Here is an 18,486-nt window from a genome sequence, read left to right as displayed (position 1 = left end):
CTGGTTACTTAGCCATTCCATTTTCTTAACTACGAAGTAGAAATATAGCACACAACTTGGCATACAGTGAGTTCTTAATAAATGAGCACACAGCTTGACACATAGTGAGCTCTCAGTAAATGGTATCTATCACTGAAAAGAAGTTTATACTTTATCCACTAAACAGTAAAAAGCCATTGAATGATTTTAATTAAAGAATGATATGATTAGATTTCCATTTTATAAGTAGAATGCAGTTAGCATAGTAGAGAGAATAAAGTCAGTAAGTCAAATTAGGAGTCCAGGCACAGTATGATATCTTCGTCAGCTGGGGCTCCTATAACAAATTGCTGTGGGCTGGATGGCTTAAACAACAAACATTTATTTTTCATAGCTCTGGAGACTGGGAAATCCAAGATTAAGGTGCTCACAGATTCCATATCTAATGAGGGTCCTCTACCTGGTTTGCAGATAGCTAGCTGCCTTCTTGCTACGACCTCACATGGTAGAGAGAGAGCATCTCTCTCATGTCTCTTCTTATAAGGGCACTACCATTCACAAAGGCTCCACATGATTTAATTAGCTCCCAAAGACCCCACCTCTAAATATCATCACACTGGAGATTAGGGATTCAATATATGCATGTAGGAGGGGACACAAACATTTAGTCCATAGCACATGATCAGCACTAAACTAAGAGAGTTGCTGTGAGGATGGAGTAGTATTTTGGGAAGATTTGAAGGTCAAATCAACAGTAGTGGGTAACCAAATTATAGGTGGATGTTGAAGGAGAAGGAGATGTCTAAGGACACTGAAGTTTCCATTTTTTACAATTAGTTGGATGGTAGCTAGAAATAACAGGAAAAATAGAATTAATATTTTTAAATGTTACATTTATAAGTTTATTAAAATGAATAAATTTAGTTTCTAGTAATATCAACAAAACATGAGAGTATATATTCAGCTTGTTGATGAATGTGGGTGACAGCTGAGTTCAAGAACATATTAACTTCAAAATACTAAAATAACTTTGAATTCTATCACTTGCCTCATATGAAAAGGCAATGATAGCAGTTGAATCTTAGTCATCTTGTTTATACCAAACCAAAAGCATAGTATATACATATTGTGCTTTGTCTCCATTTCTTCTAGGGTCCCCAAGGACCGAGAGGTCAACCAGGGCCTCCAGTGAGTTTATTTACATTTATATCTGTTTACCATTGATGCTTATATGGCCTGCTTGGTTTGAGATATCTACTTAATAAATACTTTAAAAATCTTTTTATGTTATAGGGTCCACCTGGAGCATCAGGCCCAAGAGTAAGTTTTCTTGGTTTTCTTTATTTTATCTTAGTATAAGATAATTTTTTAAAGCTTTTTCTATTAACTCCCTGTTAAAAGGTATCCCTATTGCCTACCTCTGTTCTTTTTGTTAATCTGATATAGAGTCTTGCCAACTATAATAAAACTTGAAATCCAAGCCTCAGAGTTCTTGTCTATAAAATGGGGATGGTTATCTCTTACTTTCTTGGGTGGATTTGAGTTTTAAATAAGAAGTAAAGTACTCAGCACAATGTCTGACATAATTAATGCTCCAAAATACTAACTCCCTCCATTTCTTCCTGTTTCTGGGTCCTAGCTCTCCTTTTTCAAATGTTCTTTTTTGCCAACCAGAGTTATCCACTTTTTTGGCTTTACATGAACTCTTCTCAGTTGCTGCTGGCCATAGAAGCCCTGGGACTGCTCATGTATTTGCTCGTGACCGATCACAACCCAAAACTTGCTACTCCTATCTTTGAGGTGATACTTCCGTTACTTCATTATCAGCTATCATCTCCTGGCCTCAGTGTTCCAAGATTGGTTTCTCTCATGCGTTGTATCCACTCTCCTACTCAGTAATATCTTTGTTTTCCTGCTTTCTACAAGAGGTCTCCTTCTATCTTCAACCTCACCCATGCCCCATTCCTGCAGAATCAGAATCCTGGTCAAATGCAGTGGTCCTTGGTCAGACTTCCTGCCTAAAGGAAATCCACTGTTGGCTACACTGTCCAAACAAATGGCCAGTCCTATGCCTTCCAAGCCTTACTTATTTCCACATGCTTCTCTGGTATCATTTGGATCTTTGAAAGTTCTACCTGGTGGATCACTGTGGTCCATTCCCAGCAGGTCAGGAACTCTTCATTCCCCTCAGCCTTTCATCAGGGTAAGGAATAACTTTCAAGCAAAGTGCCACAGGAAGATGGTCTCCTTGGAAACAAGACATCTGTTTCTCTATGATTTTTTAAAATTACTCCCTCTTTCTGGCCATCTGACTGATGGGGATTGAAACCTTCCCTAGCATGAACATCAGTGGGCATGTCCTTTTTTAAATCTTTAGATTATTCTACACTTCTCTGTTCTTCCTTTCCTCCTGGATCCTCACAATGCATGGGTTAGAAAAACCCTCATCAGTTGCTTTCTCACCTTCTAATGACTTTGATATATCATAGCTGCTTTCCTAATAAAGAACAAGTTCTAAAAGATCACATTTCATTGGCAAATTAGAGGTGTTGTTTAGTGAAAATTTTCACATTGAAGTGCCAAATTTTGGGGCACCACATCCCTCTCTCACTTGAAAAATGTTTGTATGTGTTCCTCTACAGCCAATATGAATTAGGACATGTGAGAGGTTTTTGCTCTGAGAAAAATGTGGATAAGAATATATACTTTGAGGAATTATTAGGAGGATTAAATGAAAAAGTATATGTGCTTGACACATTATAGGTACTCAACTAACATTAGTTTCTTTGTTTCCTTCTTCCCTTTCTCTCCTTTCTGTCTTCCTTGTTCCTGGCCAGTATGAAACCCAGTTTCTTTATACTGTCTTTCTGGGACTTGCAGAGACCATTGTAGGAAAGTGGCAGTGTAGCCTTGAAAAAAAGACTTTCAGAGTAGAAGTTTACATGCCAATAAGAAAATACCCACATATTCCTTCTAGACTCAAACTATGATCATATCTTCTGTGAAACTCTTAATTCCATCCCCTCGTTGCACTGCAAGATAGAACTGATCACTTCCCCTTCTTCATTCATACTCATTTATTTTCATGCCCATTTCCATGTATTAGACTGTGAACTCTCTGAAGGTAAGCAATGTGTTCTGTATCTCTTTTCCATTCAAGCCCTTAAGAAGTGTCTATTGAATGAATGAATAAATGCAAACAGGCAAGTTGCAACTCTTAGAAAATTTCAGTGGGAATCCTCCAAGCCAGAAGACTTCACCTGGAGGGAAATAATGTCTAGAATGGAATAGGATCATATTAGAATTAGAGATAGAAGTCTTCTTAGTAATTATTTAGTAATTATTTTGGACTGTGAATTGTCACTCATTCGTTGATGGATCATAAGATCAACATGGTGAGTCTCAGCATTCTTTTGAAATGAAATTAAAATAGAGAAATGTGGGGAGTGACTGTTTAATGGGTACAGGGTTTCTTTTAGAGGTGATGAAAAATGTCGTGAAATTAAATAGTGGTAATGGTTGCACAACACAGTGAATCTACCAGAGCAATAAACTGGATACTTTAAAATGACTAAAATGGTAAATTTTATGTTATGTGAATTTTACTCAATTTTTAAGAAAAGCACAAAAAAAGAACACCCTAGGACCTACTGTACAGCACAGAGAACTATATTCCATATCTCGTAATAACCTACAATGGAAAAGAATCTGAAAAATAATAGATAAATATAGATATAAATATAGATTATAATATGTATAACAATCATTTTGCTGTACATCTGAAACTAACACAACATTGTAAATCAACTATACTTCAATTTAAAAAAAAACATAATAAGTATATCACCACTAGTAGGGAAAAATATGTTTTGTAAAAGTTTTCAGTTAAATATATGTTTGTGTGAACCTTATCATGATATAAAAATGTATTTATTACTATAGGTCAAGATAAGAAAAGTTTGAACCTAGTCCAGCCCCCTCTTTTTAAGACCTATAAGTAACTTGCTCAAGTTCCTAAAGTAGAATAGCTAAAGAGAAATGTTTCAGGAAAAGGAATATATATTGATGGTGCTTTTGAATTTGAGGATATTATCAGGGTGATGACCAGATCTCAGTGCGCATGGTAAGATATTTAGGAACTGACCAAAAAAAAATTACAACAGGATGTCAAAGTTAACCACAAATGGTTGGTGGGATAAAGGATGGGTGTGTGTGTGTGTGTGTGTGTGTGTGAGAGATGTGGGGAGTGGAAATAATAAAAATTGAAAATCATTAAATGAGATGAGGAATTTTCAACTTAATGATCCCAGTTAATGGGTCAGCTGTGAAACCTGGATTGGTGAATTGAGAGGTTGCAGCAGCTGTGGGTATCATCCTGGTTCCCTAGAACAAGCAATTGCCTCTACCATGGAGGGGTGCATGACCTGAAATCAGTTCCCACCCCATAAATGTTTTCACCATCCAGTGATCTTAACATTTTAGATGGCTGGAAAATAACACTTCTTAAAGTACTGGGGTGCCCAGACTAGATCTGCATTTTCCTCAAATAAATTGGAAAGGAACTGTGAATATTACATCCCCTCAAGGTATAATGAATCCTCCTAATTTCCTTCATTTGTCCCACTAATCCTGATAACTCCTTATTCTCGGTGCACGTTTTTATAAACCTTAAGTGATTTTCATGTGAGAATATGTTCTCTCTAGCTAGAGTACATGGAGAAAGCTATTTCTTTTGGATTCCCTTATTGTACCTAATGAGAGTTTCACACTTAGGTGGGGACACTTCAATGTTGCTGAATGACTTCCCAGGCAAATCATCTTAATACCATCTCTCTGGGCCTGCCCTCCCTAAAGGCTACCCTTGGGAAAAAATTAATAAATTCAGCAAATTGAATGCCTACTATGTGCCAGGCTTGAGCTAGGATTTGGGAATACACTGGAATTATAGGAATAAAAAAATTTATGAGTAGCCAAGTTTTGTGACATTCTTTTCTTTCTAATGCCTATTGTGGGGGGGAAAAGCCCTGGCTTTTTCATTGAGTTGACATTTGTACTGTTGGTGGTTAAAATTGCTAGTACCTTAGCTTGAATCTAGTACCAAACGCTACACTACTAATCTACTAAAAGTCACTGTATTCTTCATTGCCACATTCTCACAGAAAACGAACCATGGTCATTTCAATTAAGACTATCCTACAGTTTATTCATCCATCCAGTCCTCTATTCATGGGTGTTTAAGTTGTTTCCAATCTTTTTCCTAATACAAACAGTATGCATGTCTTGTCCATATACATATTTTGTGGAATATCTCTAGGACCTGTTCCCAGAAGTGGGATGGTTAGCTGTAAGGGATAATGAGCATACTTACTTACTTATTATTTTTAACTGTGGTAAAATATACATAAAATTTATCATTTTAACCATCTTTAAGTGTACTCTTCAGTAGCATTAAGTACATTCACACTGCTGTGCAACTATCACCACCAGTCATCTCTAGAACATTTTTCATCGTCTAAGGCTGAAACTCTGATCCATTAAACAGTAATTCCCCATTCCTCCCTTCCCCAGTCCCTAAAAACCTACCATTCTACTTTCTATCTCTCTATTAATTTGACTACTCTAGATACCTCCTATAAGTGGAAGCATATAGTATTTGAACTTTTTTGTCTGGCTTTCTTCACTTAGCATAATGTCTTCAAGGTTAATCCATGTTGTAGCATGTGTCAGAATTTCTTTCCTTTTTAAGGCTGAATAATTTCCATTGTATGTATATACCACATTTTGTTTATCCAGATGGACACTTGGGTTGCTTCCACCTTTTGCTATTGTGAATAATGCTGCTATAAACATAGGCGTACAAATATCTGTTTGAGTCCCTGCCCTTTTTTTTTCAATATATCTTTACTGGAGTATAACTGCTTCACAATACTGAGCTAGCCCCTGTTGCACAACAAAATGAATCAGCCATATGCATATATACATCCACATATCCCCTCCCTCTTGAGCCCTCCTCCCATCCTCCCTATCCCACCCCTCTAGGTCGTCGCAAAGCACCAAGCTGATCTCCCTGTGCTACGCTGCTGCTTCCCACCAGCTAACTATTTTACATTTGGTGCAAGACTTGTACTCAGAAAACTATAAAACACTGATCAAAGAAGTCAAAGATGACATAAACAGATGGGGAAATATACCATGTTCTTGGATTGGAAGAATCAATATTGTGAAAATGACTATACTACCGAAAGCAATCTACAGATTCAGTGCAATCCCTATCAAATTACCAGTGGCATTCTTCACAGAATTAGAACAAAAAATCTTACAATTTGTATGGAAACACAAAAGACCCTGAATAGCCAAAGCAATCTTGAGAAAGAAAAACGGAGCTGGAGAAATCAGGCTCCCTGACTTCAAACTATACTACAAAGCTACAGTAATCAAGACAGTATGGGGCTTTCCCGGTGGCACAGTGGTTAAGAATCCACCTGCCAATGCAGGGGACAGGGGTTTGAGCCCTGGTCTGGGAAGATCCCACATGCCGTGGAACCACTAAGCCCGTGCACCACAACTACTGAGCCTGCACTCTGGAGCCCGTGAACCACAACTACTGAGCCCGCATGCCACAACTACTGAAGCCTGTGTGCCTAGAGGCCATGCTCCGCAACAAGAGAATCCACCACAATAAGAAGCCCAAGCACCGCAACAAAGAGTAGCTCCCGCTCGCCGCAACTAGAGAAAGCCTGCAAGCAGCAACAAAGACCCAATGCAGCCAAAAATAAATTAATTAATTAAAAAAAAAAAAAGACAGTATGGTACTGGCACAAAAACAGAAATATAGGTCAATGGTACAGGATAGAAAGCCCAGAGATAAACCCACGCACATAATGGCCACCTAATTTATGACAAAGGAGGCAAGAACATACAATGGAGAAAAGACAGCCTCTTCAATAAGTGGTGCTGGGAAAACTGGACAGCTACATGTAAAAATTAGAACACTACCTAACACCATACACAAAAATAAACTCCAAATGGATTAAAGAGTCCCTGCCTTTAATTCATTTCCATATATACCCAGAAGTGAAACTGCTGGATCATATGGTAATTTTATGTTTAATTTTATGAGGAATTGCTATACTGTTTTCCATAGCAGGTACACCATTTCACATTCCCACCAATAGTACACAGGGTTCCAATTTCTCCACATCCTCCCTCACATTTGTATTCTGCCTGTTTGATAACAGCCATCCTAATGGGTGTGAAGTGGCAGATAACTGTGTCTTGACTTGCATTTCCTTAATGATTACAGATGTTGAGCATCTTTTCATGTGCTCATTGGCTTATATGTATCTTCTTTGGGGAAACTGGCTTACATATCTTCTTTGGAAAAATGTCTTTTGCCCATTTTTGAATTAGGTTGCTTATTTTTGTTGTGTTGTTGTTGAGTTATAGTTCTTTATGCATTCTAAATGTTAATCCCTTATCATATATATGATTTGCAAATATTTTCTCCCATTCCTTTGGCTGCCTTTTCACTCTGTTGATTTTTGCACAGAAGTCTTTAATTTTGATGTAGTCCAATTTATCAGGGTTTTGTTGTTGTTGTTGTTTTACCTTGCTTTTGGTTTCATCTCCAAGAAACCACTGCCAAATCCAATGTCATGAAGCAATTCCCATATATTTTCTTCAAGAGTTTTATAGTTTTAGGTTTTACATTTAATTATCTGATCCATTTGGAGTTAATTTTTGTTCATGATGTAGGTAAGAGTCTAGCTTCATTCTTTTGCATGTGGATATCAAATTTTCCCAGCACTATTCCTTCCTTAGGGAATGGCCTTGGCACCCTTCTCAAAAATTATTTAACCATATATGTGAGGGTTTATTCCTGCACTCTATTCCATTGGTCTGTATGTCTGTCTGTATGCCAGTACCACACAGTTTTGATTACTGTAGCTTTGTAGTAAGTTTTGAAAGTGACGTGTGAGACCTCCAGGTTTGTTGTCCTTTTTCAAGATTGTTTGGCTGTTTGGGATCTATACTCTCTTTTACAGTTACCTGTATAGTTATCTTTACCAGTGCTCTTTATTTCTTCACGTGGATTCAAGTTTCTGTCTCGTATCCTTTATTTCAGTCCAAAGGACTCCCTTTATTATTTTTCTAGGGAAGTTTGCTAATGATAAATTGCCTCAGCTTTTGTTTATCTGGGAATGTCTTATTTCCTCCTTTTTGAAGGATAGTTTTGTTGGATATAGAATTTTTGGTTGACAGTCTTTTTCCTTCAGCACTCTGAATATGTCATCCTACTGCCTCTACCTTTATGGTTTTTGATGAAAAAATCTCATCCCTTGGATTGATGAGTCTCTTCTCTTTGCATTCAGGATTCTCTCTTTGTCTTCAGCTTTCAACAGTTTGATTATGATGTGTCTAGGGGAATTCATCGAGCTTCTTGGATGTGGAGATTAATGTTTTTCATCAAATTTGGCACATTTTCAGCCATTATTTTTTGAAATATTCTTTCTACCCCTATTTCTCTCTTCTTCTCTTCTGAGACTCCCATCATTCATGCATTGGTATGTTTTATGATGTCCTGTATGTCTCTGAGCCTGTTCATTTTGTTTCATTTTTCTTTATACGCCTCTGACTGGATAATCTCAATAAACTGTTTTCAGGTTCACTGATTCTTTCTTCTATCTACTGAAATCTACAGTTGAGCCTCTCTAGCAAATTTTGATTTCAGTTATTGTTCTACAAAACTTCTACTTGGTTTTTTTCTATAATTTCCTCTTTATATTTTTTATTTGGTAAGACATCTTTTTTGTTACTTTCCTTTAGTTCTGTAGACATGGTTTACTTTAGTTCTTTGAACATACCTAAAATAGCTAAAATTTTGTCTACTAAGTTCAACATCTGGGCTTCCTCAGGGACAATTTCTATTTCTATTGATTGCTTAGCTTTTTCCCATGTATAGGGGTCATACTTTAATGTTACTCAGCATGTCTTGTCATTTTTTCTTGAAAACTGGACATTTTAAATAATATAAAATGGCATCTCTGGAAGTTAAATTCTTCACCCCAACCTCAGTGTTTATTGTTGCTATTTGTTGTTTTTGTTGTTGTTTGTTTAGTGACTTTTCCTAAAGGTATAAAGTCTGTATTCTTTCACATATGTGACCACTAAAGTCTCTACTCAGTTAGCTTAGTGGTCAGCTAAGGATTGGAGAGAGATTTCCTTAAATGCCAGAACCAGTAAGTCTCCCAGTTTTTGCCAAGGGTCTCTGTGAGCATGTTGGAGCATCCCTTCAATGCTCAGCCAGGCAATTGACAACTATACCCGAGTTTTAATTTCCTATTTTCACAGAGCCTAAAGGTCAGCCAGAAGAGAGAACTTAGGGCCTTCTTGTGTTTTTCCTGATCATGTGCACAGCCCTATACATGCACATGGCCTTCTAGATTCCCAGGAATGTGTCAGAGTTTTTTAGAATCTCTATGGACATCTCATTCCCTAGCTTTTCTTAGCCTATTGTTTGCCCCAACTGTTTTCTAATGTTTCCAGTAGCCACAAAGTTAAACAATTCCATCTAAATTTTTTTTTTAATGTTCCTTGGGAAAGACTTTTTGCATTGAGTGAGCTCTGAGTCAGGTAAAATACAGACAGTCTTGCAAGTCTTTAAGGGAACCACCAGAAAGGTCAAATAATGACATTTCACTGGAAATGAGGCTTTGAAGCAACTCCAGCCCCATTCTGCTCCCTCCTGTGGGTTCCAGGCTTCTTGTTTTCACTGCGATTGCAGGCTGTTGGTTTTCAAGGCTACCACAGAGCTGGAAAGAGAGGCATGGGAATAGGACAGATTAAAGCTTTACAAAGCTCACTGCCCTTACTGAAATTAAGCTATTTTTCATAAATGCTCCCCAGGTTGCTGCAAGCATTTTGTTAATTTCTGTAATTCTGAAAAACTTCATTCTTAACATTTTTTTCCAGTTTTCTCATTGGTTTTATAGAAGAGAGAATTCTGGGAGGTCATTATTCCTCCATTTTTGCTGTCTCCTAAGTCTCTAATCTTTAGTACACATCTTTTTAATATTCTGTGTGATTAAATGGAAGAACATATAAAGCATTTCTGCATATTGAAGTACAATGGTTGCCTCAAATAAAAGCACTTGTGGAATTGTTTCAGTTGCAAACTGAGCTAGCTGCTTTTTTCATGGAACACCATTTTTACTTGACAGAATGATAATGTTACTCAGACATGAGTATTTGGCAGATATTTTCTTGAAAATGAATGCAGTGAGCCTGTTATTTCAAGGAAAACAACTGACAATTTGATACCAATGTTAAATTTCAAACTTTCAAGCAACAATAACTATTGAGGAATGCTTGTATCTATTACAAGTTTGACAGCTTACCAGTACTTACATTTTTCTGATGAGATTGGTGATGATGTTAACGAATGTAATCTGTTGATATGACATAACAAAATGTGTCAGTCTTTGGAAGATCTGCATTATTTCATGAACCATTATTTTCCAATGATCAATGCATGATTTTAACAAAAATCATGATTTTTACTAAAATCATGCATTGGTAAATGATTCTTTCAAAGCTTAAGATAGATCAATAGATTTTAATATAAAAGAATATAAAATAGATACATTGTAGATATGGTTTCAGATTTCACATTTCAACTAACCTTCAAGAAACTACCACTTATCAAGTTCTAGTATAATATCAAAAGAGAATATCCACAATTATCTGAAAAGGCTACTAAAATAATCTTTTTTCCAACTACATATCCTTTTAAGGCTGGATTTTCTTCATACAGTTCAGCTAAAGTAACATTTTAATAGATTGAATATAGAAGCAAATATGAGAATATAAAAGCAAATATGAGAATCTAGCTATCTCCTATTAATCCAGACGTTAAAGAGATATACAAAAGTGTAAAACAGTGCCGCTCTTCTCACTAATTTTTTGTTTGGAAAATAGTTATTTTTCATTAAAAAAATGTTTATTTATATTAACATATAATGGATTTATTGTTTTAAGGCAATTAACCATAGTTTTAAAATTTATATTTTAATTCCTACTGTGTTAAATATCAAAAGCTATAATTCACATAAATATAAGTTCTTTAAAGCCCTTAATAATATTTAAAAGTACAAAAGCGTCCTGAGTCTGTAAGCGCCTGAGAACTGCTTATTGCTAGTTTTTCTAAGATCAAAGCCCTAACCACAAACAACTGGAAAATATAAAGGTGGCTATTGTTTACTACTTAATTCAGTTGCCCATATTTAGTCCCAATATATTTTTGTGACCCATGTCCAAAGTCTGCCAATTCTCAAAAGAATGATGGTCAGAATTATTTAATCTGCACAGAACATTTTATGCTAAGCCTTTCTTTTTCTTGAATAGGCCATGCTTTTCTATCTCATTGCCTTTGTGCAAAGTTGTTACCTCTGCCTGGAAAGCTCTCCCAGCCCTTCTCCTAACAATTCATATTTATTCTTCAGATCTCAGCTCAAATATCACCACCTCAGGGAAGCCTATGCTGATCTAGTCCTTCCAAATCTCTTATATCCCCCAGATTTAATACTCTGTAATTTCTCTCATAGGTCCATGCACTTTTCTTTTATAACACGTATCACAATTTGTAAATGTGTATTTTTGAGATTATTTGATTAATGCCTTTATCGACCTCTAAACTTTAGCTCTACAAGGGGCAAGGTTGTTTTGTTTTGTATTGTTTGCTTACCATTTTATCCTCAATATGTGTTTGGCAGTGTCCATATGCAGAATGAGTCAAGTATTTTCCAATATGAAAACCACATGTTGAGGCAAAGATGAGTACATTTTGTTGATTGTCCCATCATTTTAAATAGTTTTTCAAATTACCAACCATGAGTTATGAGAGATCTGTTGAAAAGAGTTTCTATTGTATGGGCTGCCAAGTAAAAAGATATCTCAGCAGTACAATCCTTCTGAAAGAAATTAGATCGCTTGATTTGCTCACACAGATGCCATTTCACAGAACTTTCTCCCAACTCATGCTTCTTAGTTTCCAAGCTTTTTAAAAAATAAAATACGAAAAGACTTTTTACTAATGGTTAGGTTGGGTCTTTCTCTAAAAATATCTTTTATTAAATGCAGGAGGAGATTGGATTCATGATGTATTATTTCTTTTGGGACTAATGATACTTTTTCCAACTTCAGAAATTGTTTTTAAGACCGCAGAAGTATCAGATTAAACTAATGTGGTGACTACCTCAGGACAGTAATATTTTATTCTATTTTCCTTCCAAGAATGTAACTGTTAAAAATTACTACAGTTATTTATTCTTCACTTTACAATTTATTAACTGAGGGGATCATATTTCATTCTTCTTCCATGTGAGTAACTTTTTTGTGTGTTTTCATGCAGCAGAGACAAATAGTTTTTCATTTGAGAGCTCTCTAGACTTTGGTCCTGTTTTAATTAGGAGACTTTTGAGATTTGGATGAAAGCAGCATATTGTCCTTTCAGATAGTCAGGCAATACTTGCAAGATCTGTCTAACCATAAGAGTTACAAACCCCTTTTAGATAATAAGTCTAGTATACTTTAACAGCAGTGCTTTCAGAATTTATAGGCTTTACTTTAGAGCACTCAGTGTTGATCTTATTGCTGATCTCAAATGGTTTTGTTTTACATAGAAACAAATGGATATCAATGCTGCTATTCAAGCCTTGATTGAATCACATACTGCCCTACAGATGGAGGTAATATATCTGGCTTTATTTACACTGGCACTCTCAATCTACAAATTAAACAGAAATTTTTTTCAGAGGCCAAAATGTGACTTTATCTCAAAGCCTGTATTTAAAAGAGATTAAAAGTAATGAAAAAAATTTTAAGGACAAAGTAAGCAATTTTAATAAACAGAAATATATGCATAAGATGTTTTTTAAGGAAAACATTTAAAACAAAAATATAATATTGTTAAAGGATTTTTTAAAATAAGAACTTGGTACTATAGAAGAAAATAGTTAAATGAAGTTAGCCATTTCTTAAAATGGGATCTATCTATCATCACTACTCATTTTTCTTATTTAAGCTCTATTTATTCACAATATAGGTTTTTTTCAAATTATGCAGTAGGCATAGTAATTAAGTTTTACGTCAGCTTGAAAACTAGACTTTTGAGTGTGAATTTAAGCTTTTATTAGGATCAAGATTCATAAAACATACAAATATGCCTATAGTTAAATATAAACTGTTCTTTACATCCTACTCCCAACTCCTTGCACACAACAGAATTACATTTTTCTTCTGCCTTGCTCCGTGTTGATCACTTGGGTTACAGGCTGGTAATGACTACTCCAAGCTTCTTTGCTAATATGATTCTCACAATGACTTGGCAGAGCTACCAGAATACTGAAGTGACCTTAATTGACCACAGTGCAGAGATATTCGAAACCTTGAACTACCTTAGCAATTTACTGCACAGCATCAAGAATCCTCTTGGCACACGAGATAACCCAGCACGAATCTGCAAAGATTTGCTTAACTGTGAACACAAAGTATCAGATGGTAAGTTACTGGTTTCCTTAAACTCTGATATCTGATTTTGTTTCATCGTTTCAGTGTGTTTGAGATTTGCAGTATATTTATTCCAAACCTTATCATTTTTGATAAAACCCTGGCAGAGGCATTTTAACATGAAGAACCAAATACTTACTCATAGAGGTAAACATATTTCTGAGGTCAAAGTATCCTTTTTCAAGGGTTCACTTTACAAAGGTCTTCTACTACACAGCCTGACTTATGGCAACATGAAGAAAGAGATCATAGAGCCCTCTCTACCACACTCTCTAAAATTAGTTTTTACATAAAATGGAATTTAAATGCCTCATTTCAGTTATCAGTGACTATAAAGATGGAGTGGCTTGTCATTCTTGGAATTTTCTCATCCTCACATTGATACCCCAAATCCATTAGCCAGAGGTGCAAAATAGAACCATCAAGGAAAGGTTTAAAGCAAGTGGAAGAGCTATCACTATCTGATGATAAGTAGGGGAAACCCTGTCTGCTACAATATGTCATTTAATTTTAATTTCTATTAAGTCTACCTGGTCAGCTATACAATCAATACTAGTAGTTATCATTTTTTGGTAAAAACTCTAGTCTTAACACACAATGACATATATGCTGATTTGAAAATAACTAAGTTATTTAATTCTGCAGGATGAATAGTAGTCCATACTTTATTTTATACACACACACATACACATACATATATATGTATAAATACATGTTTGTCCAAAAACATCTTCCATTCTAGAATACAGTATAGTGAAAATATTCATTTTATTTATATTAATAAAATGCTTAACTTCTATAGCTACTTCCTGCCCTAGATTATCACAAAAACAAATAATATTTACAGTTATAGCTGCCTACAGTAATTCAAATTTGATTCTTTCCCATATTTGAGGGTATAAAAATGCAATTCTATAGAACTGAAAGGAACAAAGACACTACAGGACATACAAATTACTGAAATCTAATTCAAGGTCTGCCTTCCTCATAGGAGAAATAGCTAAGTGGTATGGCTTGTAAGGTATCAGAAAAGTCTTTACGCCCAAAAATACTTTCATCACTAGGAGATTGTAAGTGCAATAGAGAAACACAAAACAGCAGGGAAGAGGGGATATGACAGAAAGTAGGGTGGGGGGTGAAGCGGTAAATAGAGTAGGTAGATAAAGCATCTCTGAGAAAGTGACATTTGAGCAATATCAGAAGGAGGTAAGGGAACAAGCCACAGGAAATCTGGGGAAAGAGCTTTCCAGGAAGAAAGAACAAATGCACAGGCCCTTGAACCTGAGCATGTACTTAGCATGTTCTACTATCAGCAAGAAGGCCAAGGTGACTGGAAGAAAGTACGTAAGGGGAAGAATGGTAGGAAATGAAGTCAGAAAGATGTCAAGAAACCAGATTATACAGGATCTTATACATTACTCAAAAGACTCCAGCTTTTACTGAATAAGATGGGAAGCCTCTGGAAGATTTTGAGCAAAGGAATAACGTGACTTCACTTAAATTTTTAAAATGTTACTCTGGGTGTTGTATTGCAAATATAATGAGGACAGGGTAGAAGGAGACATTGAGAAGACTACTGAAATAATCCAGTAAGAGATGATGATGGCTTGGACTAGAATTGGTGGTGGGGAAGTGATAAGAAATGGTCAGATCTTTGGATATGTTTTAAGGTAGAGCCAGCAGTTTTTTGTTGGTAATTCGGATGTGGGTTATGAGAGAAATAGAATGATAAAGGATGACTCTAAGATTTTTGACTAAGGGACTAGAAGAGTGGAATTGCTGTCAAAAGAGATAGAGAAGCAAGTTTGGAGACAAGATCAGGAGTTCAGTTTTGGATGTATTTAATTTGAGATGTCTGTTAGGCATTCAAGTAAGGATGTCAAGTAGGTCATTGGCTATTCAGGAGTGAGGTCCTGGCTAGGGGTAAAATTTATGAAGTCATTTGCATATAAATAGTATCCAATGTCCTGAGACTGTTTAAGACTACCTAAAGAACAGATAAATAAAGAAAAGAGAAGAATTCTAAAAACTGTGCCTTAGAGCTCCCCAATGTTTAGAGAGGTCAGGGAGTTGAGGGGAAACTAGCGAAGAAGACTAAGAAGAAGCTATCACTGAGATAAGAGGAAAACTAGATGAATGTGGAGTGAAGAAAATGTTTGCCTGAGGAGGAGGGGATCTACTGGGTCGATGTCAAGTTAGGTGAAGACTGAGAAAGGCTACTAGATTTAGTAATGGGAAGGTCTTTGATGATCTTAGCAAGAGCGGTTTAGAGGAATGGTAGCAGTTAAAATTGTATCAGGTTTTAAGAGAAAATGGTGGAGCTGGAGAGTTTCCACTCCCATTAATGAAGCAGGTAATTCAATGTGCCTAACGAAACTTTTTGAAAATTAAGTTAAAAGCATCAAATACTGACAAAGTAGTGAGGGACTTTCAAGCCAATATTTTGAAAAAGACAGCAGAGAGATGAACACATACTTAGAGCTACTTTTGCCCTGGGTGTGTTCAGAAACTGAGTAGTGCTTTTGGTGGCTTCACGGGGATAGGGGTCAAAAAGGTTGGAATCTGAAGTCCACAAAAGGTGGGGACTTAGGCTTTCAAAGGGCTCCACTTTAAGAGTAAAAATAAACTGAAAGAAAAGATATTCGTACAGATTGCAGCCTAGCTTCACATCATCAAGATTGCTCAGAAAATCTCAAACTGTGAACTTGGACTAAGATGATTCCAGGCTGCTAGTACCCCCTCATACCTGATAGAAACAAACAAAACTCTTCTATAAAAGATAATATCATCCTAGGGCTCAAATTATTTCCACAAATAATTTTTCAAATATAGTGCCTAGCACACAATCAATGATAACTAAGCACACAAGCTGACAAAACACCATGAATGAGAACAGGCAGAAACAGCAGACAACAGAAGCTGACTCAAAAGAAAACATAAGAGAGGAAAAATTTGAAATGGAAGGTTTAATGGGCAAGGTGAACCTTATTTAGGAACACGGTTTATTCACAATAATAAGAGAGAAGGCAGAATATATGTGTGCAAGTACAGATAGATGGGTAAAGGTCATTATGGGAGCTTATATAAGTTTCCTTCAGTTTGCTTTAGTTGTCTCAGTGAAACTGAAAGGTTATCAGTCAAGAATAAGAATGAAGGAAAGGTATAATTAACTTGAGAGGATAGGAAAAGGTTTCAAATGGTTAACTAGGAAAGTGACAGAGGAAATGAACTAGGGAAACATAGTAGTATTGTCTGGCAGCCTTTCAAACATTTGAATTTAAAGTGAGGCCAGTCAGCATAGTTGTGTTTTTCTCTAGGCACATTCAGTTGTGCAGGTACAGGCACAGATTAAGCACAAAACTGGATTTATGCAGGACTGGGATTTTATAAGACAAGCATAATGAAGTGAGGCAGGGCAAGAATGTTAAGGAAGTCTCTAAGGAAATGATCATAGGAAAGGACTGTGGGTTTTAAGCTAGGCAGCAAGAGAAGTGAACACATGATTATGAAGGACAATGAAAAAGTGGTAGTATCAATGGATAGTAGGTCCTAATGGGATCAAAGAATTATTAGAGTCAGAACGCTACAGGGAAAGAGCTGGAATGAGAAGAGAGGTGAAATCATGGAGGAGATCTAGCTGTAGGTAATAACAAAAACTAGGGTATGGCCTTATAAGTTAATGATTAAAGTACACAGGACAGGAGAAGAGTACAAAAACGTTGGTGGGAGAGAGTTCGAGGCATTGAGAAGTCGGTATTGCAAATATCAACCATGTGGATGTAAAATCACGAAGAATTAGGTTATAAATAGATTTTCTGAAAGTGATAGCTAGCCAAAAGCTAGAATCATCAAAGAAATAAATTTGGTGATAGCAACAGGAAGAGGTAACAGGTGATACAGTGCAATGACAGCAATTTTACCATGGAGTGTTTTTAGGGAGAAAGTGGGGAGAACGGTCTGAAAGTGGCAACGAGGAGCAAGAAAGACCCCTTCCCCACCCAGGCACAATGCTGTAGAGGCTGTGGCAGAACTTGAAAGAGCTGCAGGGGAAGCAGTGTTCTCAGGAGAGAGCCAATTTGGAGTTAGAGCATTTAGGCCTGTAAAAGATGTATTATGGTATAGTGCTTTATCTGTAGCTCAGCATACCCTGAAAAAAATATGAAGCCCCTACCAGTTCACCATTGTACAACATAATGCCTGAATTCAAAGCATTCCACCCCATGTAACAATGAGACCTTGCTTGAAGGAAAACGTTTTATAAAGAATATATTCACTCACATAGTAGTAGGAAACTATTTCTTGAAAGAGAAGAGATGATGAATCGAGATATGACTGTAAGCCTGGATCAGATCCTGGTTTAAAAAAAAAAAAAACCCCAGCTATAATTTCTACAAACTACAAAATGTTCAACATTCTGAGGAAATGGGAAAAAACAGGATGGAGGTGGTATTAGGATCTTTTTCACCCCTTTCTTCCATATTTCAATAGATCAGTGATTCTCTGAATATAGTCCGTGGACCAGAATTAGAGGCAGATTCTCAAGCCCCATCCCAGATTTAATGATTCAGCAACTCTGGGGGTGGGGTCCAGCTATCTGGACTGTCTGTAACAGTCCCCTACTCTTGGAAGTACCAATTCGGCAAGTCTTCACTTTGAAGAATTAGTAGAATAGTAGAGGGGAGAATAGTCGAGGATGTTGTGGAAGTCTAAAATGATACACCAGGTGAAGCCCAGGATGAGCTGGAGGAATCTTTGCTGTGGGATAGGAATGGAACAAACAAGGATTTCTACCTATTATAGAAAATGACATTTTACAAATACTGTTTGATTGTCTTGCCTTTTTAATGCAAGAAAAATACAGTATTTTCAGTATTGGTTTTACATAATGCTTGCAGCTTTCATTCTTTGACTAAATGTAAGTATCTTTATAATCTTCTAAGT

The 18,486-nt window shown here is 36.3% G+C and overlaps 1 protein-coding gene and 1 long non-coding RNA gene across 5 annotated transcripts in view; one reads left to right on the top strand and one right to left on the bottom strand.

Annotated features, from left to right (window-relative positions):
* The window catches only part of COL24A1 (collagen type XXIV alpha 1 chain), a 389,925-nt gene that overhangs the window by 364,913 nt on the left and 6,526 nt on the right, over window positions 1-18,486 (top strand). For all 4 annotated transcript variants that reach the window (XM_059925489.1, XM_059925499.1, XM_059925479.1 and 1 more), the window contains 4 exons: window positions 1,132-1,167; window positions 1,273-1,299; window positions 12,660-12,725; window positions 13,368-13,536. In XM_059925489.1, the coding sequence (XP_059781472.1) occupies window positions 1,132-1,167; window positions 1,273-1,299; window positions 12,660-12,725; window positions 13,368-13,536 (298 nt within the window). The remainder of the gene's footprint in view (window positions 1-1,131; window positions 1,168-1,272; window positions 1,300-12,659; window positions 12,726-13,367; window positions 13,537-18,486) is intronic.
* The window catches only part of LOC132367340 (uncharacterized), a 57,678-nt gene continuing 48,796 nt past the window's right edge, over window positions 9,605-18,486 (bottom strand). The window contains exons 2-4 of the long non-coding RNA XR_009503762.1: window positions 13,434-13,513; window positions 10,387-10,427; window positions 9,605-9,791 (exon numbers count right to left, since the gene is read on the bottom strand). This is a non-coding gene — a long non-coding RNA (uncharacterized LOC132367340). The remainder of the gene's footprint in view (window positions 9,792-10,386; window positions 10,428-13,433; window positions 13,514-18,486) is intronic.

The sequence above is a fragment of the Balaenoptera ricei genome, chromosome 1 (genome assembly GCF_028023285.1).
Source record: "Balaenoptera ricei isolate mBalRic1 chromosome 1, mBalRic1.hap2, whole genome shotgun sequence".
In the NCBI taxonomy this organism is placed as follows: domain Eukaryota; kingdom Metazoa; phylum Chordata; class Mammalia; order Artiodactyla; family Balaenopteridae; genus Balaenoptera; species Balaenoptera ricei.
This window is presented reverse-complemented; position numbering and strand designations above follow the sequence as displayed.